The sequence below is a fragment of the Dermacentor variabilis genome, chromosome 5, assembly GCF_050947875.1.
Source record: "Dermacentor variabilis isolate Ectoservices chromosome 5, ASM5094787v1, whole genome shotgun sequence".
Lineage (NCBI taxonomy): Eukaryota > Metazoa > Arthropoda > Arachnida > Ixodida > Ixodidae > Dermacentor > Dermacentor variabilis.
This window is the reverse complement of record NC_134572.1, coordinates 117,704,687-117,726,463: the sequence shown is the minus strand read 5'-3', so window position 1 is coordinate 117,726,463 and position 21,777 is coordinate 117,704,687. Positions and strand designations below refer to the sequence as shown.

General features: G+C 44.0%; 1 protein-coding gene across 2 annotated transcripts in view; it reads right to left on the bottom strand.

The window, feature by feature from the left end:
• LOC142583100 (WD repeat-containing protein 7-like) overlaps positions 1-21,777 on the bottom strand; it is a 126,155-nt gene that overhangs the window by 42,604 nt on the left and 61,774 nt on the right. For both annotated transcript variants that reach the window (XM_075693404.1, XM_075693405.1), the window contains exons 18-21: positions 11,860-12,032; positions 8,667-8,813; positions 5,857-5,999; positions 3,842-4,054 (exon numbers count right to left, since the gene is read on the bottom strand). In XM_075693404.1, the coding sequence (XP_075549519.1) occupies positions 3,842-4,054; positions 5,857-5,999; positions 8,667-8,813; positions 11,860-12,032 (676 nt within the window). The remainder of the gene's footprint in view (positions 1-3,841; positions 4,055-5,856; positions 6,000-8,666; positions 8,814-11,859; positions 12,033-21,777) is intronic.

The window sequence follows — 21,777 nt, the reverse complement described above, 5'->3', positions numbered from 1 at the left end:
CTTTTGCCAGTCCCATTAGTAACGGCTACTACCTATTTTAGTTAGTAAAGTTACTACGTACTACTACCGCTACTAACTGCGGTTACTACATATAATCCATGCCATATGTACTTTGCAGCGTTGCCGTAGGTGCGAGGTGTACACAGGCAATATTCTTGCACAGTGGTATATAGTTCCGGGCGTAACATTGGCTGCAATAAAGAGCTTATTTTTGCTCGCTACATGATGCAGTACAGCGATACGTGACATGTTATGGTCTTTGCGCATGTAGATCGCGTACTGAGAATTAATGTGGCAGTTACCGCTGGTAACCATAATAGCCACCCTAACCGTGATCAACTATAGCAACATGGCAGCGCCCATAGAGTGCCGACCACGTGCGCTTCGATCCGAATTCGCGCTCGTTACTGGCTCTCCGCCCTGTCAGCAAGAAACAAGTGACAAAATCCGTCATCGCCGAGTCTCGTCTCAAGCTGAGGTCAAAACATTAGGTATATTTTGCCGTAATTATTGAGATCGGCTATTTGTTTTCACTCTGCTAGGACTACAGACACGGCGCCGAGCCTTAAAACTTGTTTGATGTCTAGTTAGCAGATGGCGCCACATCATTAGCACTGGTGATGCGTTGGCAAATGCGTAACGCTATAAAGGCCCAATTGTTCACAGCACAATTAATTTGATACCCAGCTCTAGCATGGTACGTGACGGCGGTAGCTGAAGTTCCTAGATTTTCCGCTTTCTTCAATAACGCAAAAAATATCTAGGGACTTTAACGGTAACGAGCAAACGCCAAGTAGACGCCGAGCAAACGCTGTGCCGCAGGTGAACATCTATAAGGGCGTTCGTCCGTACTACTTGGTAAGAAGGCTGCAAGATAAATGCAGCGAAAGCCTATACAGGTGAAGCGAAGCAGAGGTCACGGCGCGGATGAGCACATATCTAGGGGCATTCGGCCTTCCTATTGGTCAAGATCTCGTGTAGCTTCTACTATGCTGCAAGGAACTGCTGAGATAGAGTATAAAAAAATTATGGGAGGCTTTTACGTGCCAAAACCACTTTCTGATTATGAGGCACGCCGTAGTGGAGGACTCCGGAAATTTGGACCACCTGGGGTTCTTTAACGTGCACTTAAGTCTAAGTGCACGGGTGTTTTCGGCCCCATCGAAATGCGGCCGCCGTGGCCGGGATTCGATCCCGCGACCTCGTGCTCAGCAGCCCAACACCATAGCCACTGAGCAACCACGGCGGGTGAGATACAGTATAGGTAGTAAGTATTGTGACAGACATTTACTACCCTACAGTTAGTAACTATACTACAACTTGTTTTTTTTATAAGAATGAGGGATGCCCTTAACATGCCGCCAATGAACACTGCATAAAGGTTATTGTATACATGTATTCATTTTGTCAGTAAGTATCCGTATCACGTGTGCAAGGTTGATGCCATTAGAGGTCTATGACCTTAAGTTTTTAGTGCAATTTAAAGTGAAATTGCTGCTACACGCACAGTTTTAATGCCACTAAACGTCCAAATCATGATAGCTGCAGTGAATGGAGTAGATATGTCTAACAATTATAATGTCACGCCCTGTCCCCCTCCCTTAAACCGTATATATACCTAGCAGGCAGAAGTTGAATGACTAGCAGTAAAACAATAATAGGCATATTAGAATTATTTTAGTTTGCTAAAAATTCAGCTTTCATGTGTAGCCGTAGTTGCCAACATTGGGAGCGAAAGCGCGCATTCAGCGACCAAATGAGTTGTAAAAACATACTTTAGACCTCAAGTGACATTAAGCTTTTAATTAGGAGGAATTAAGCCATTAGGAGTGTCAAAATGGAAAAAATGTGTATGCGTGTGAAGTGCGGGAAACCGGTCACGTGGTACAGATAGAGAGGGCATAAGAGAGCTTAGAAGAGCGTATATCTGTAAATATATATATTGCGACTCACGTAGGTCTGCTCTGAACCACCATCAGCTGCACTTCGCTCTTCAGAGAGACAGGATGTGTAGGATGAGCTACTGAACAACAGTTAGCAATATGGTGAACGCAGTTTAAATCATGAATCCGGGACTTCAAAGAAAGGCGACGTAATGCTAAGGCATTTATCTCGCATTTACCGGTAAATCGCCACTGAACTTTCATGTTAATAACTATTTACCTATGGCACCGCGTGAATGACAATAAACTTTAAGGCTTTGATACTTTATTATATCTTTTTTTTGTCCGTTTAGCACGGGTAAAAGATGCGAGTATCCAGCGTTGCTTACTATCTTGTGCCTGTGTGCTTCAACACCATGCGTTCATTCAACTGCGTTTCATTCCCTCTCTGCCTCACCGGACTCCCCTTCCCAATAAAAACCTTCTCACTTGCAGGTGAGCTTGCAGCACAATGACAAAGCGACACTCAAGGACATCCGTGAGCAGCTGAATCAAGTACCCTCGTGCCTTTATTTTTCACGCATTCATAATTTAGTCTCAGTTTGAAAGCCCACTCAAAAGAAGTTCTATGTGCCTTTTTTGTGTCATAGTTTGTTCGCGTTGTGTTAGGGAAATTAATTCATACCAACTAGCCCAATTCAACATACATCTAAGAATTTTTAACTTTAAGCATGACTAGTGCGTCATACTTCTAAACAGAAAGATGGCCACATCGTGAGAGGGGCTTTGGAAGCCAGAAGATAAGCAAGAATGAATGACAAGTGCTAATGCAGCTCCGATGTTTGCAGAGAACCTCTCTGTAATGTCATGAAACTTTATTTTTGACTGCATCTTGTTGCCCTAGCGAACCGATAGGGAAGCACTAAGCTGCACTTGAAGAGAACCCTAGGCTTAGCCTAACAAATTACGCCAATATTTCTTGTGGCAAAACAACCTGAACATGGTAAAACATTGATTTCCTGGAAATAACACTGATGTATTGCCCCGACGGTTCGGATGAAATTAGAAAAAGAAAATCTTTGGCCTTCATTTTTTCCGGCTAGTCAGCATGCTCCCACAAAATGAAAGAAAATAGCATTTTGAAAGACCACCAGGACAAACTGATTTAGCGCTGTACTCGGCGTCCTTTTAGCAATAAAATTTAGATCAGAGCATTTAGCTGCTGCGTTTTGCAACATTTTGCTAGTTTAGCTGCAGCAAGTATGCAAAGCTGCCGCATAGTGCAGGCAGTGGTGGTCATGGTAAAGTATCAGCAGTAGGCTAAACTCTAGCTTTAGCTTACAACTAGTGACTGAGAAGTGATGTTCTAAAACGCTCTAGGTTTAGCATACAACACTGTGTAGATTCAGCATATTGTTAATGGCAGAGTGCATACTTGGCTTGAAGCATAAAAGCAGGACAGGGGCCAACAGGACAGCTAAAACACTCTAGTGTGAGTATACTGAAGATGTCTGCTTCTATCAGCTATTAACAGCAGATCAGTAGGGGTGTGCCAAAACTGTATGGTTATAGCTTATACAGGGTATGCTATATTTTAAAAGTAGAATACTAATCACGTGATATTCTTGTTATAGCATATAAAGCTGTGTAGATTCAGCATATTGTTAATGGAAGAGCATATACTAGGCTTGAAGCACAAAAACAGAACAGGGATCAACAGGATAGCTAAAGCACTCTATCGTGAGCATACTGAAGATGTCTACTTTTGTCATGCTATTAACAGCAGATCAGTAGGGGTATGCCAAAGCTCTGTGGTTTTATCTTATACCGGGTATGCTATATTTTAAATGTAAACTACCAATCGCGTGATGAATATTGTGACAAGCCTTCTACAAGACGGCACGCATCAACTGGTATTGAAAGTAGTGAAGGTAATGAAGAAGAAGGCTTGACCGCACCTGTGCAGCTTCCGGCGCTTCTCCTGCTCGGGTACGAAGGTAGCGCCTTTCATGGACTTAAGCGTGTTGGCCAAGGCAATCATGGAGAGCAGGTGGTTGGTCGTGACAGCCGTCGACAATTCCCAGTGGCCTTTTGACGAAAAGCGTCGAGCCCGCTCCTCCTCTTCAATCTGCTCCTTGGGCACTGGCATGGTCACCACCTTGCGTTCCTTGCTGCGGGGTCATCGGGATCAACCGAAAAATATTGAAGCGACAATTGACTCCCGCGCCTTCAACTCGAGATTAGAGTTCAGACAAACTCCTCTGATACGAAAATGTCGTCAAGGTCCGGCATTCGCAATGAAAATTCTCTCGTTATAACGCCAATCACAATCATGAGTCGCGAGTATTAAGAACGCAGGCAACGGCAAAACGCTGTTACAAAATAGCTCTCTAAACATGGGCCAAGTTTATGATCAGAACTATGTGCTATTACAGAAAATAGTGCAGTGTACATCGAGATGACTGGAAATGGACTAGCTAAAGACAAAGTAAAAGGAAACACTTAATCATTTTAAATGACAAGACATTCTTTCGGAGCTACACTTTCAAATGCTGCAGTAAGAGGTACAATATTAAAAGACCAAAAGAAAGCCAAACTTCCGTTTTGCGCCGAAACCCGCGTGCCGGTACGTGAAAGGGCTTCTTTAATTGTGGTTACCGTTTTTTCCTCGTTTCTGGCTTGCCGAGCCTCATTAAGTCACGAAAGTTATGGAATATAAAGGCCGTGTCATATTGTCCAGCTGTGGTTGGTGTCGCACGAATGCTGAAAAGATTAGTCAGGTATTGGGCGTACTGCTAGTGGCCGCGCGTGAAGGGTATGGTAGATAAGGGTAGATAAATTTAGCAGGCAGGCGCAGGGACGCGCCGTTCGTGAGATAGGCCGGAGAGATATCTCTGATAGTTGTGCGAAGTCCCGTTAGAACTACAGATAGAGTAGGGACCCATTGATCAGCCATGCCGTGAAACATGAGGACAGCCTTCAGTGGGCAATGAAAGCGCTCGACCGAGCCGTTGCTTTGAGGATAGTAGGCCGTTGTCTTGTCATGGCTGGGATTGCTCGTGAGCTGGAAGAAAGAGCTCAGACTCGCGTTGACGGTCCCTGTGTTGAGTATGCCAAAACGGGCGATCCATGTGGAAACGAGCGTTTAAGCGACGGTCTCGACTGTAATGTCCTGTAACGGCGTTGCCTCAGGCCACTGCGTGAATCTATCGAAATGGTGAGAACATAGGGAAACCCCTTGGAAGGCGGCAAGGGTCCTATCATGTCAACATTGATAGAAGCAAAATGCTCATAAGGAACAGCATACTTCGCCAACAGAGTGAAAGCGCTCATAATACTTTGCGCATACGTATAGGGTATTAAAGCAAAGGCAATCTGTAGGGGTTATATGTAGCTCGTACAAAATAAGAGGTGCAGGTAGCACTAGGTATAAAATACACTCAATGTTGAAACTATGTAAAATAATATGTACGAGAACTAAGAGAGTTCCCTACTAAAATAACTATAGAGAAGTGTGGCCATTCGATCGTTAATACAGCACGGAATTGATGGCTAGAACATCCATATGTATGATCTTTCTACACTTGGATTTAGACGTTCTTTTGACTTTATTTATTACGTGTTATCTGATTTTATAGGCCGAAATTTTGAAGCAACCCTATGTGTCTCAACACAGAATGTAACATCATTTATCACACACGCTAAATAATTGCTAACTGTTACATTTACAGAGAAACTATTTGTTGGAAATTATCAGTTTGCAAAGTCAGAAAGCCACCTGAAGCCAGGACGATGACGGTTTGGAAAATTCATGCACAACGCATCGCTTCCACGCGGGCTGAAATGCGATACTTGCATCTCCCAAATACATCAGTGCCATAGTTCCTTCCAGTAATGCTTGTAAAAATAAAGCGCTTTGGTGCGTCAGTTACTTTGCACGTGACTGTACAAAAAAAAAGCGAATTGCATCAACCTGATAGGCCCAGCCTTCTGGGATCGGGGCAGCATGCGGTATGTGTGGGTGGGCAGCAGCAGGCTCATGTGGTTGCCCCGTGACAGCAGGCCGAAGCAGATGGGTCGCATGGGGCAAATGAGGCCCAGTTTGCTTTCGCACACCTGCACACGAAGCCATCAGCAGGCGTCAGCAAAGACTGGTACCCAACCTGGCTGTACCAGAGTACTACAGAGGGACCCGTCTTGGGGTCCTCGAAAACCAAACTTCGAAGCTGTAGAAAAACGGATCGCTACTCGGGTCTACTGCATGCCATGGGAAGTAGCGTCACATGACTAGAAGGGATAGCGAGGCGGTCGCAAAGCGAGGTTTAATTTTCTCTCTTTTGCATCGCGCACCTTCGGTGCTTCGCGCTCAGCGTGCTCCGAGGGTCGTCCGAAATAGCGGTGGGCAGCCAAACACATCCGACTTCACTAGTTTGATGCCATTAATTATTTTGTATTATATTAGGCCTGCTGCCGTGGCTTAATACAAGAAATCAGCTGCCGTAGCACACACATTCCAAAGCTCTTGTGCTAGATGGCATAGATTGTTGACCCTAACGACTTCTCACTGCACACCATCGAGCTTCAAGCAACCTGTGCACGTGTGCACGAAAAAAATGTGGGTGTGTGGTTTATCGGATTTGTGTCCCCTTAAGTACGCGTACCGTCTGAAAAGCGGTCCGTACGTTCTCAGCGAGTTGATCGCCGCCATTGCAGAGATGGTGAGTAATCGCTGGAAAAGTCATCGTCCGAGAACCCAAAGTAACACCTGTTGCCTCCGTAACAGCTGTGACGCATGTGACGACTGACGTCACATGCGGCGGAGTGGACGACGTGCAGGGAGGACCCAAAGAAGAAAAGCCCCCCTTTCCCTCTGGCGGGGTGCTCACAAGCAGCAGTGCGGGTGTATGAAGAAGAATTTCTGAGACTTTTCGCGAGCAGCGTGCGTTTTGCGAGCGTCAGCATCCCTTCGGCATGCTTCAACATCTCTGGCCAGACATCTTTGGAGGTTCCGGACGCCGACTTGGCTGCAGAGAACTACCGAGCGTCCAGACGGAAGCATTCCGACCCCTCCGGAAACTTAATGAGGACCAGCGGATGAGAAACATTGTCGTGGTTGGGAGCATAATGCGGAAAGGCATTGTTTGCAATAGCATATGATATAGCAGCAATGAAAAGTGTAAATCTCACGGGTGTTTTCCGGATATCTTACACCCGGTCTGCGAGCCTGAGAGGTGACCGCGTGATGTGACGACAGCTGTAGTAGTCACACAATAGGCGATTGCGCACTGTTTGCGGCAAATCACTTAGCTTATTATTTGCAAGACTTCGCGAGTTCTCGCACCGATAATTGCTCGCAGCCGTTGCTTACACTAAGTGATACTAATCGTTTTTGAACAACGCAAGTTCGGGAGTACGGGCTGCAGGCTTGACGTCCACCCCCCCCCCCTTTTTTTTTTCCCCTAGTGCACCGACGTTATAATTGGACAACAAAAAAAAATACTCTGATGCAGTTTTGTTTTTAACGTGTTTGGGCCTGGTGAGAAATGTGACTGCTGAGTACAAAGCCACTGAAATTGATTGCACAAAAGATCGTGCATATGTTTCTGAGACAGACCAGCACAAAAAAAGAAATGATTGTTTGCATACAGATGCACCTGACAAAAATGAATTGAACGCGCGACCCCAGGAACTTTGTTACGGTGCTTCACATCGGCACTAAATAAACAAACTACTCGTTTTTGTTTCACATATTTTTATGAGCTGTGACTTCTTTTGCATTAAATTGGCGTATGCTTCAAGAATATTTTTTTTTTGTAATGGTGACACTTCTTAAAAGGCACAGCAGCGCCGCTCGGCGGAGGTTGAGAGGTCGTGTATACCACGTCATTCGACAAGGGTCTGACGTCACGCACGAGACGGCGTATGCCAGCACCACGACATCTGTCCCGTTGCACAGCGACGTCGTCCACGTTTCGTGACTCAAGCGTTACCACTATTCCTGTGCTGAGGGGTCCTTACTCGCGGCGTACCGACGCTTCTTCAGCCGGGAGTCTAAACGAGGGTCATGCTACGTGCTATTTCAAAATGATGTAGATCCTTGAATCCAGTGGGACATACTGATACCCAGTAGCACATGCCTGCCCACATATTTAGGCTGCAATATATCCAAAATCAGCCCACGTAAGGTAAGAGGCTAGAGACATACCCTTATACCCTTTACGGAAAGGTGTCGGTAACCCGCTAACAAATACTGTTTTTAAAATTTATTTGGCGTTTGACGGAGTCCACCAAAACTTTCTCCTAAAGCATGTGTGCATATGTTTATATAAATAAAATGTATATATAAAATATTTATGCGTATGGAGATAATGTATACATCGAGTTCTTGATAAAAAACGCTCTGCACTTGTACACTTCACAACTCCCTCTCTCTCTCTCGTTACTTACATAATGATAATCAGCATAATCATGACCATAACATGTAAAACATATAATCAATTACACATCCATCATAGGAATCGCATTGATATCACCAATCATCCTCACAGCATGGATGCATCGCCAATATTTTAAGAAGCTTGATCACTACAAAATTGTTTCAGCGTGCATAACAGGCCGCAAACACAGAAGGTACATGGGGTAGAATGCAGGCAATGCAGTGTGTTGTCCCATGCATCTCATGTGGGTGCGTTTTCGTTCATGTGGCTACAATTAGAGAATAACCGTTCAACGAGCCGATATATCCAAACTAGCCGCTGTTTTACAATGAACTGGCAGCCTTGCCTTGTCAAAGTCGGGGTCGAGCCCCCAAGCGTGCAGGAGGGACAGCAAAAGCTGAGCGACCTCCATGGTCAGGTTGGTTTCGGCCAGGCTAAGGTGTTTCAGCTTCTCACTGGCTTCCACTGCCGCTGTACTCTTGGTATATTCTAGCTGTCAGGTAAGAAAAATATCAAGAGGGCACTGTGCTTGGATAGAGCTCACACAAAGTGTTATTCATAAATCAAGAACGCACGCAAAAAGACAGACTTAAAAATAAAAACGTTTATATTGAGATAGGTTGATGCTGTTGCAACGGTGTTTCTTACATTAAGCGGCGGAACGAGCACTGTGCTGGAAGTTATTATCAGATGTTTGTAGTAGGGTCGTTCCATCAACTGTCCCAGAGGCTTCGCTTGTCTCTCACTGATATTATTCTAAAAAAGTATAGGGTAATTAATATAACAGGCAAATCCTCTCCTCAAAATACTTGATCTGAAAAAAAAAGTTTCGTACATCGGAATGCCATCTGAGTTTTCTCACATGACAAGAGGGACAAAAAAATCAGAAAACGAATTTCTTATTTATAGTCAAAGAATTACGCTACTATATTTGGTAGACGTTTCTTTTATTACAAAAGTATTCAGGCACTAGTTCATTATTTTCCTTTCTGTAAATTGTTCAAGAAGAATGTAAAAAAAACACAGCGTTTTCTGAGAGCTACATGCAAAAGAAATACCTGAATACGAAAACCCGAAAATACTTTCCTGCTAATCTCCAGAAAGAATATCTGCCATAATTTGGTTTGATGAAAACTTGCGCAATAGCCTCGCAAGACCGCGCAGAATTTGTAAAACACGGCATTTTCGACTATATTTATGCGCCGAAAGAACACTGGAGAAGTCCTTGTAAATATTTGGCAAATAGCATTCATCATACAGAAAGACAACAACTATTTCTACAGAAGCTTTAAAGGAGTAATTTTTGTATTAAGGAAAACAAATATTCTGAAGTGGAGACCTGAAGCGCAAAATTTTAGGTTGGATTTCACTCCGCAACTTTCTGGCTTGAAATACAAACTGGGCTGACCCACGCGGTACTGAAATGCTGAAGCTGGGTTAGCTGTGTCCGATGAAGGCCGTAATACGCGGTTCTCTTGCGTATTAATGTAGTTTGACTTAACAGAGTTCCGATTTCCAGCAAAATTTTCTGCACACGCGATGTTTCAGAGAACGCGTTCGTAATTCCTTAAATATTATCAAGATGCGATAAGACAACGACTTCCTCGGAATTTTCTTTATCACAGAGGCATACATTCCAAATGGCTTGAGCTAGTAATTAAACAAGCAATACTCGAAAAGGCAGATTATTTATCCTACAATGCAAGAGTTTAATCCCGCAATCCGGAGTGTTTATAAGCACTTTCAGACGTGCAGAGGTTGGGGCTCCTAATTTGTTAAGCCTAAGAAGTTCCGGCCAACAGCACCCAGAAAACCGTAACTTAACTGACGAAGAGCGCCACTATTAGGCCCTTCAAAGACGTCCGTGAGTGACTTGAATACGCTTCACATTCGGGCAAGCATGAATCGAACGTCCATTTCAACCATGCGCCCTCGCTCGACTATAAAGTTAATTAGTTTAATTCGCATTATTGCTGTTTTAAATATTAGCTTGAGGTATTTTAGAGTGTATGGATCAGTGATAAAAGCAGTACCGAGGAACTTTCTGTGATACACCACGTACATATTAAATAAAAAGGACATTTTCTGGAAACTGGAGCTTTAAGCCGAGCCGCATCAATGTCCTATACGGCCGTGTCTTCTGGGCATTATTTCGAACACAGGGAATCCAGCTCCAGCATTTCAGTACCGTGTGCGTCCGTCCGGTTTGAATTTCCATTCATAAAGTCGTGCAGTGAAGCCCAACATACAAAATCTTGCGATGCGGGTTTCGCGTTCAAAAAATTTTTGCTTCCTTGAAACAACAACAACAACAACAACAAAAAAAACGCTTTTAAATCTTTCTGCATAAATAGTGGATGTCCATCTCCATAAAGAACGCTATTCACCGGATTTGTAGTGAACCACTAATATGTTTCCACTGACGCTTAAACATACACCGAAATGCTGCGCCTTCCCAGTTCAGCGAGGTGTTGCGGGGTGATTGCATAATATTGAGGCACAAATAATATTTTGGGGTATAATATACGGTGCGGACATTCGTAAGAAATAATGTCAAGAGTTTCGTATCCAATCGTTTCAATGCGGTTAGCATTCTTTGCGGACTTTACGCAATTTGCGGTATACACCTGTATGTCTGTCAGTCCTGTCTGTCTGTGCGGCCCTAACCTCTTTCGTGGCGGTGTCTCGGGGGACTCCCAAGTACGGTTACCGGTAAAAAAAAACCAGGTTTCTTAAAAACCGATTGGCGGCTGTAAGACATTTTTTTCTGCCAGAATATATATTTCGAGCCGTGTTCAAACATTTACTTCCTTATACCCATCAAATGTTATGCTTATTTCGTTATACCCGATAATTCATTATATGCATGTTTGTTATATCGAGGTTCAACTTATATGCTGATAAAAAGTATACCATTTTACAAAGGAATATCACGCGACTTCGTTATAATGGGGTTACACTGTACTAAAGTAGTAAACAATAATTAAAATGATTACATCATGGCGTCAGGTCAACGCTGAAAACGTGGCAGGGCGAAACGAGGTGCCTGAAAAGAACTTCAGCAACGAGCAAACAATGCCTATAAATTTGAAGAAATAGTTTCAAACAGAAAATGTATCGCCATACTTAAGCCCACAGCAGCACAAACACCTCTTCCGGCTGTCTGTCTTGCAACTGCTGACTCCATCTTTTTCAGAGAACTTTCGTAATTTATTTACAAAATCTTTTTTCGGCCATCCTCGACTGCGCTTCCGTTACATTTGTACCAATTCATTAGCCATGCCCTGCACGACTGTGATTCTCCATATTAATCTAACTTGTAACATCGGCTACTCGCGACTGCTCTTAAATCCGCACCGCTGTCTTGCTGTCTCTTTACATTAAACATAAAATATTTCGCTCCATCGCTCATTGCGCAGCCTTTAAGCTACTTCATCATCCAGTTTTGGCTCCATGGGTTAGTAACCTATGGAATGCACCAATGGGGATGTATTAAACAACACTAAATTAGGCAACAGTAGTAACAGAAGATAGCAGACCTTGGTGCCTCCTAGAACTTGAAATGTAGGGATGCCAACACTCTCTGCCGTCGCCTGGATTTTTGACGCTGCACTCTCCGCCGTGGCTTGGATTATTGATGCTGCAGTCCCTGCGGTGCCATGGATTTTCGATGCTGCAGTCTCTGCGGTGTCTCTTACTATGGCAATGAAACCTGCACCAGGATGCCCGGCAAAATTAGACAGTGATCCTATTTTAAAATTAGGAAAGAATTTCCGCAGATTATCAGCTGTCAAATTGTTTCGAAATAAAAAAAAAACTGAACTGATTGCATACGTAGTCAGGCTTAGTAAAAGGTTTGGGAAAACAGTTACCAAAAGCTGGTAAGCGTCTAATATCAAACTGGGATGAAAAACTATTGAAATAAAACAGGTGATGAATAGCTGATGTACGTATACAAAAAAGATACACACTGTTTAACTTCTACCCGAGGTGACACGGTTATGTTCTCAAAAACATAAGTGCAGTTCATCATAAAAGTAACTAAGCAAGTTTACCTTTACTGTCTCGGGAGGCAGCCTAAACTTTGAATTACAATTTGTTTGGAAAATGTGGTTAAGTATGAAAGCACTTGTGTCTTAGTGTCGACGTATGAGTAACTATTATACAATGACCTTTGGTAAAAAACGAAACAACTTAACCTAAGTTTTCACTTCGGAAATAACTCATAAATGCAATGAAAACGCAGTAAATGAATGAAAACTTTTCAAGAAACGTAATAACTGGGAAGCCTTTATAACATTCAGTCACAATTCACGACTGAAAGGGTTACGTGCCGTTTGATGCAGATAACTCAATAGTAGGAGATGGAAATAATAGGTGGAAATCAATTAGCATACCATAATCATTTGGGCGCAGGATATATATTTTTTTGGAGGGAGTCTAAGCCTTCAGTGAAATTAGCAGCCTGCTGTGTGTTAAATGTGGTTAAGAATCAAAGTACGAGTGCCTCTTTTAACACGAATAGTATCAAAGTATGAGTACCAAGGTTTGAAAAGCACTGATAAACAAAATTTACCGGAACTTGTGTTTTGTTTTTCTGAACCTTTTGTAAGACAAAGGGACATATGTGGCCCACTTGAATATGTGCACGGAAACGCCTATTTGATTTATTTACACTTTACCTACATCGCCGCAAGTCATAGCGCGGGGGGGGGGGGGGGGGGAGGCGGGCTCATGTATCGCAACATAAAACAAATGAAATGTTGTGCAAGACGCGTGATAAAGAACAAAAACACGCAAATTATGCGAACTTATACATAATATATAGAAAAATCGCCACAAACATACATTGTAAATAACAGGGACACTTCAGGAGAATAATTCCCTTTATGTTGACATTGTTGATGTCGACCTTATCATAGGGAAGAGAAGAATAATTCATTATTAGTTCTGTTCACGATATTGTATGGCAGCCGGTTCCATTCTTGTATTGTTCCTACGAAGAACGAATTACCCAAAGTCTGCGTTTTGAACGGGTATGATAATCTTTTTCGTGAATTATGTGGACGAATTATCCCGCCTCATTGAGCTAATTAGCTCAACGGTTACAATCTTGGTATCTGGCGCAGGCAATTAAAAAAAATTGGTGCATATAAAAAAAGATCTGGTATAGGGTTACAAAATCTAAGCGCACGAGCGTTTTTTATTTGGTCCCCGTCGAAATGCGGCTGCATCACACCCCGAACATGGAGCTAATGCCATGGCCACAAAGCTACCGCGGCGTGATTTGATGTGTCACCGCTTCCGTAGTGCCGCCCAGACCATACGGTGCGCATTCTTGCGGTTCTTCGTCTTCACGTCTTGCGTACGCTGTTCACTTGAAAATTTGCACGCTGTTTATTTATTATTCACAAATAGCAGGACCGTACCGTATACCGCCCCTTGAACCTAAATTTAGCCAATTTGTCCGCAACCGCTGTCGTGTCAATACTAGTACCGTTTCCTTGCCTTCTCACGTCGGCTTTTCCTTATCGAGCTGTAAATTAAATAGGAAGTTAATAATTGAAAATTAGCAATTATCTGAGTTTGTGTTTACATGCCTCGTGCTTGCCGCGCTCCAAGCCGGAGCATTACGTACCGGTGCTAGTGCGCCTACGTACGTACATGTATTATGACGTCGCTCATGGTGACACGTGACATCAAGGATTATTGTAGGCTATAGACCTGTCATTAGTGTAATATGTCGCTCGAACGGAAGACTTGAACCTTAGAAAAATAATAAAACACACGAACCTAATGTCTGCATGATTTTGTTTAACTTCGCACCGCAGCAAGAGAGATGTGCTTCCGTTTCATCTTTTTGTTCCCATGTCATGCGGTCGCGCTCTCAGACACCGAAACTATGCCATTTTCTACCGTGTCTGAGAGCTGGATGATGCTCTGTATTCCACTTGTGCCTGCCTCACCTATTCGTGTAGCACGGACTTATACCGCTAGTCGGGTGTCCTCGTGCGATGCGCGAAAAATCTTGTGCTGTGCGAAAAGAGACAACCGCGACAGATCGCACGTGACGCCGTCAGCGGAAGTGCGCCGCGCCGCAAAAAAGAAAAAGAAAAAAGAAATGCGAGGAGAAAAAAAATGAAAGCGGGTCTCGCGACGTTTGCGACACTGGTACCTCGACGTCCGGCATGGAAGAACGCAGGGAAGGAATTTCGCTTGCGGAGGCTAGACAGGGCAAGTCGAGAGAGCGTCTATGTTTGAGGTGAAGCTTGACTCAAGGGTTTGCGACAGTGAAGTATTTCTATCTCGGCAATTAATGGGAGCCGATTTGAAAAATGGTCGCGCCAGAACGCTCTCTAGAGGACACGGAACAACTTCCAGCATATAGCCAAAATTTGCTATGGGCCGTGGTGAGGAACGCTTTAAAGGCGATTCTACAGAAAGCGTTCCAGGTTTCCTTCCGTAACCGTACTTCGTAAAATATTTTTCGAAACCTTTATCACTTGCGAATGTTTACCTCGCTGTTAAGGATTGAAAATCTTGAAAATATTTTGTGAAACTGTTTACTAAGGAAAAGAGAATGTTCAGACAACGCAAAAACGCAAAGTCGGAAGTAAGGCGCCAAATGTCAATATTACACAAGTTTTTATTTTCCACCGGGGTTTCCATCGTTTCTAATATCCAAATGGCCCTCAGGGGACCGAAACATTTTTTTCCGCACAACATCTTTTGAGAAAATACTGTGCAAGTAATGCTCATATAGTTGTATTTTCTTGTAATTGTTTGCGAGAAATGGACATTTGTCGAGTGCCAGGGTAGGAAAAGTTGGCGTGGAATGACCCTGTTGCTGAATATTCGTTGCACTATTCTAGACGAATAAAATTGACGTTGAATTTTGAACCTTTCAGGCACCGTGATTAATTACCATCCTATTCGCTCACCTTCCTAAGCAACGTGCAGAAGCAATTGTTGTCAAGTAACCGCATAATTATTTTGACCTTAATAAGTACGCTACCCCTATAGTTTAATGAAACCCTCGCGCGTCAGCTGAGGCGATGCGCAAGCTCGGAAAAGGAAACTTCAGGCGTAGTTGTCAAAATCGCCATCATCATCATCATAGTTTTAATCAGCCTATCCTGCGTCCACTGCAGGACGAAGGCCTCTCCCTGCGATCTCCAATTACCCCTGCCAACTGATTCCAACTAGCACCAGCATATTTCCTAATTTCGTCGCACCACCTAGTCTTCTGCCGTCCTCTACTGCGCTTTCCTTATTTTGGTATCCATTCTGTCACGCTAATGGTCTAACGGTTATCTAATCTGCGCATTACATGACCAGCCCAAGCCATTTCTTTCTCTTAATGTCAATTACAATATCGTCTATACCTGTTTGCTCTATGATCCAAACAGCTATCTTTCTGTCTCCTAAAGTTATGCCTAGCATTCTTCGTTCCATCGCTCTTTGCCTGGTCCTTAACTTGTTCTGAAGCTTCTTTGTCAGTCTCTAAGTCTCTGGCCCATATGTCAGCACAGGTAAAATGCACCGATTGTATACCTTCCTTTTCAATGATAACGGTAAGCTTCCATGTCAGGAGCTCACAATGTCTGCCGTATACGATCCAACCCATTTTTATTCTGTAAATTTGCTTCTCATAGTCAGGGTTCTCTGTGATTAGTTGACCTAGGTAACCGCACTCCTTTACAGACTCAGACTTCAGGACTTCAGGAAGAGTTCAGGACTTGCGATCCTGAACTCTTGTTCCCTTGCCTGGCTGTTCATCATTATCTTTGTCTTCTGCGTATTAATCTTCAACCCCACTCTTACACTCTCCCTGTTAAGGTCCTCAATCATTCGTTGTAACTCGTCTGCATTGTTGCTGAATAGAACAAAGTCGTCGGCAAAGCTAAGGTTGCTGATATATTCGCCGTTGATCCTTACTCCTAAGCCTTCCCAGTTTAATAGGTTGAATACTTCTTCCAAGCACGCAGTGAATAACATTGGAGAGATTGTCTCTCCCTGTCTGATCCCTTTCTTTGTAGGTATCGTCCTGCTTTTCTTTTGTAGAATTAGGGTAGTGGTAGAACCTCTGTAGATATTTTTCAGGCTATTTACGTAAGCGGTCTGCACTCCTTGATTACGCACTGGCTCTATGAATTATGGTATCTCAACTAAATCAAATGCCTTTTCGTAATCTATGAAAGCCATAATAAAAAAATTAAATTAGGGGGTTTTATGTGCCAAAACCACTTTCTGATTATGAGGCACGGCGTAGTGGAGGACTCCGGAAATTTCGACCACCTGGGGTTCTTAAACGTGCGCCTAAATCTAAGCACACGCGTGTTTTCGCATTTCGCCTATGAAAGCCATATAGAGATGCTTATTGAACTCTGTGGATTTATCGATAACCTGATTAATGAGATCGAAGTGATCCATTGTAGAGTGTCCCTTCCTGAAGCCAGCCTGTTTCTTTGGTTGGTTAAAGTCCAGTGTTACCCTTGTTCTATTGGAGATTATTTTGGTACATATTTTTAAAATACTGGGAGTTAAGCTATAATGGGCCTATAATTTTTCAGTTCTTTAACGTCTCAGTTTTTGTTGATTAATGTAATGTTTGCATCGTCCAGTCTTATGGGACCCTTGCAGTCTATAGACTCTTCGCATAGAGAGCCGCCAGTCTTCTAGCATCGTGTCTCCTCCATCTTTTATTAAATCGACTGTTATTCCATGTTGCCCTGCCCGCTTCTCCCCGTTTCAGACTGCTAAAGAAATAGAAGCATTCACTCTAAGCAGCATATGATCTTAACGTCACTTCTATTTATGGAAGTGATGTCGTACATTTTCTTTACTTTTTGTTTACAAAAGTGGTCCGCACGACACACAGACGGTGACGCTTGCAACACGAGACCAATTTCCTGGAACGTGAGCTCCTATGAAAACTTTGCTACCAGTTTACGTATACCTTGCTTAGAGCTTGTAAAAACTGGACGCCAATTATTTTACTATAGCAAAGAGCTTCAGTTGGCACTTTCGCCAGTTTTCGTTGTCGGTTATTTGTGGTTAGCAAAGAACTTTCACCGCAAAGAGAAAGTTCGGGTTCTCTCTCGCCCACTCGTGTTCCGCTGCGTGCTCACCAGCGAACCGCCCCAATATGGACGTTGTGCGATTCATTTTGCAGGTAGGTAGCTATCCAGCATTGCTGGGGGTTCTGCAAAGCGTCGGAAACGTTTGTGTAAATCATGTAATTGTGCGCGTAACGCGAGCGTACAGTCAACGGCAAAAGTTTACGCACCACTAGATGTCGTAAAACGTTGAATTTCCGAGCAGCTGATGTGGAGTGCGTGTGAAATCCCTCTTAGGAGTGAAAAAGGGGTATGTTGATCGCCCAAAGACCTGTAGATTCGAAACACTACACTTCTGCTCCCACCAGACTCCGCGACGACGTGCTCAAGATATTGAGTAATCTACTGGAAGACGACACTTATGGAGGAATGCCATCCACTAGACCTGTGGTCGCTGTCAACACAAATGTGACATCACTTGCCGGAGGGGCGGCAGCACAAGCAATGGCAACAGCAAAGAGAAAAGCCTTTTTCTTCCTAAGGTTCTAAAGGTGGGAGCCGCTACTGAAAAAGTACGTGCGTATGTTGAAGGTTGAGCATTAGCATTTTCATTTCAATCATTGGAGTACTATTCTGCTTCTCTTTCGTTTCATGTGGCACTGGACATGTAGATATGTAAAGTAAACGCCAGTTATATATGTTCTCCAGTATCAGCCCTCCTTCGGCACGCAACAGTGGCTCTTCTTGGTGGGAGAATGTTAGAAATTTCTGGACGCCATCCTGATAGCACGTTGAACTGGACGTCGCCGAGTAGCCTTTAAATTTCTGGATCCCCAACAGCGTGGAGACGATTGCAGAACGTCTTGAGGGTGTGGTTAAAAGAGCGTGAGCTTCAGATAAAGATTGGGTGGATAAATACATTGAACCGCCATGGTAGAACGAACAAGGTGACAGAAAAAGAACACCCGCGAGAAAGCTGTCATAGCGAACCCCAAGATGTCATGGCAAAATATATTTTTTACCCGCTTGCTAGGTTGAAGTTTTAACTGCTTGTTTTTATGCTGTTGTGACCTATTTTGGTGCTGTTTTCTGCAGAGGCCAGTCTCACATGATGGACAGCGCCTGTTTGCACATGTACACATGTACACAGCAGTACAAAAAAAATATTGGGTGTTTCGCGCCAAAAGCCCTATCTGATTATGAGGCACGCCCAGTTTGGGTTAGTAGGAATTCATTTGGGCAATCTGGGCTGTGCACCGTCTCTTTATCTGAAAATTCATGAGCCTTGTTGCATTTTACGATCATCGAAATGCGGCACCGTTGCCGCGATCAGTTCTCTTTACCCTGACACCAAACAATACCGACAAGTGGTGGGAGCCCGCAATGATCTTCAGCAGTGACGAACCAGCAGCCTGACGCTTCTCGATATCGCAGCATTGACGAGCAAACATCGGATAAGCCCACGCGTTCACACCTGACGTCAGAACGTTCCAGCGGACTCTTTTTTTTATGGCATTTATTTTTCCCTTGAAAGGTTGTCGTGTTTCATGTTCTTCATATTCTTGCACTGCGCGAGCTGTCGCGCGTATTGTCGCGTGTATTTTTTCATTTCACCGGGAGGCCTGCTTCTGAGTGCACATCTGTTGTGATTCTTTCCTTAATAATGGCATGAATAAACAGACTTTAATCCTCTTTTTGATTCTCTGGCAAATCCTCACGTGGGAGACTTGACCGACTATAATGACACGTTTTACAGTTGTTTGTTACCTGTACACATTTAACTAAGCTTTGCACGTTTCTCTGCAGTTTGTCTGGACGATTTTTCATGCTCCTGTGCGTGATTTTCGTTTATAAACTCCTAAGTCTCTGGTCAGTGGTTGCTAAGGCGTGGGCCTCATTGTCAGTCAGCAGATTTCACAGCGTTAAAGTGTCCCTCCACGAGTTTCACCATTTCAAGCAAACAAGTGTAGCGTTTACATGACGCTCTGGCCAAAATTTCTCCAGAGTATTACGGCTTGTCGCGCCTCCTTCGACAACAGCCGAAATTGCCAAGCAAATGCCACGCGCATTCGTCTTTAGCTAACGCCGCCCAACAAGAAGGCACAATAACAAGCACGAGTGCATATTCATGGTGCGTGTTTCCGCACTAACCATGACTAATCATGCATTGTGGAAGGGGAAACACCGCAAACTAGGGAAAGAAGAAAGAGAGAGAGGAGTCGGCGCTCTGCTTGCCTCCGTTCTGGTGTGGCAGGAAGGCAGAGAAGGAACACCGCTTGGGAATGTAACGTAGCGGCAGAGGGAGAATGTCTCCGCTTCTAGGGACACACGCTTCCTAGCGACATAATAGGACTTTGAAAAACTCTTGTGTTGCAACGCACTTAGGCCGCGTTTCAGATCTTCGAATGTATAACCACAATTTGCAGTGGGACCTTGTGAGAGACACTCTAAACGCTTGCGTGGCGTGTCTGTTCCTTATCCCATCCCCTCCATTCAGGAGGACGTCCATAACTTGACCACCTAGTTTTGGTAAACGGTGACTCAGGGCACTTGTCAGCGTGTCAGCGTTCTGGGTCCTGTAACTGTCAAGGGTGACGGAAAAGCCTGATGGCCAGAATCTGTACTGTCGCTTTATTAGTACGAATAGAATTATTTGCCTACTTCGGCCCCGTTATGAGTGAGTGAGTGAGTGAGTGAGTGAGTGAGTGAGTGAGTGAGTGAGTGAGTGAGTGAGTGAGTGAGTGAGTGAGTGAGTGAGTGAGTGAGTGAGTGAGTGAGTGAGTGAGTGAGTGGGTAAGTGGGTGGGTGGGTGGGTGGGTCGGTTGGTCGGTCGGTCTGCCAGCCCGCTTGGATATGTGTGCGAAAACGCGTATTTTATTTGTTTACACTTACCTACATCGCCACAAGGCATTGCATAGGGGGGGGGGGGGCACACGGATCGCAACATATAGCTGGTTATCCAGCATTGTTCGGGATTCTGCCAAGCGTTGCCAACTTGTTTGTGTAAATCGAGTATTTGCGTGCGTAACGCGAGCATACAGTCAACAACAAAAGTTTGCGCACCACGGGATCTCGTAAAACGTTGAATTTCAGAGCATCTCATGTGAAGTGTGTGTGAAATCACTGTTAGGAGTGAAAAGGTGTCTGCTCACTGCTCAATGACGTGTACCTTCGGAAAACTGCACTTCTGTTTCTACCGAATTCAGCGAAGACGTGCTCAATATATCGAGTAAGCTACTGGAAGACGACTTATGGAGAACTTCCATCCACTGGACCTGTGCTCGTTGTCAACACAAATGTGACGTCATTTGCCAGACAAGTGGCGGCACAAGAAATGGGAACAGGAAAGGGTAAAGCCTTTTCCATCGTTAGGTTCCAAAGCTTGGAGCCTCTAGTGAACAAGTGCATGCGTCGATCTGTTGGTGGTGTTTTCGCGCATAACCCTCAACCAAGCAACCTAGTACACGAAGGCTTAACCATAGCAGCACACTGCATGTTGAAGATTAAACATTAGCATTTTCATTTCAATCATTCGAGGGCTATTCGGCCTCACTTTCGTTTCATAAGGCACTTGCCATGTAAATATGTAAAATAAATGCAAGTTTTAATTTTCCTCGAGCATCAGCTCTACTTGGACACGCAACGGAGGCTCTTGCTAGGAGAGCGTTAAAGATTCCGGACAGCATACTGGTAGCACGTTGACCTGGACGACGAGGAGGAACCTTCAAACCTCAGAATAGATAAAGAGTACGTGGATAAACACAACGAACCACCATGGTATAACGATAAAGACGCTAGAAGGAGAACGTCTGCGAGAAAGCTGCTATACGACACCGAAACGTGTCTTGACAAAATACTTTCTTTTTCCCCGCTTGCTAGGTTTAAATCTTTGCTGCTTACTTTTAAACTATCGGAACCTGCTTTTTTGCAGTTTTCTGCAAAAGTATGTCTCACATGATTGACAACGCCTGTTTGCATAAGTGCATCCTTTTCCGCTTTTACGTGCCTATTTATTAGAAGTGACAACAGTACGCGGACCTGTTTTCTCGCTTTGAATGTAGAGAGCACAAACTGTCTTTTTTTTAACATTTCAACATTCTTTTGTCTGCGCGACACCCTAGTTTATTATTTTCTGTACCAAAATTGAGTGGGGGAGCAAATGAAGTACACGTAAATAAAGGCTTCCGAGAAAAACAATTGCTGTCCTAAAGAGCGAAATTCCTTGTTCAACCATGCTGATAATTCCATGACGTAATGCATTAGTTGGCGTTGCAGAAGAGATGACGAGGGCACAGCAGATAGGTCATATTGTAAATGTGTGGCGAGGCAGTGTCGCGATTCGAGGAAGTATAATGACGATCTCAATGAGCAGCTATCGAAGCACCGGAAGTGCCAATC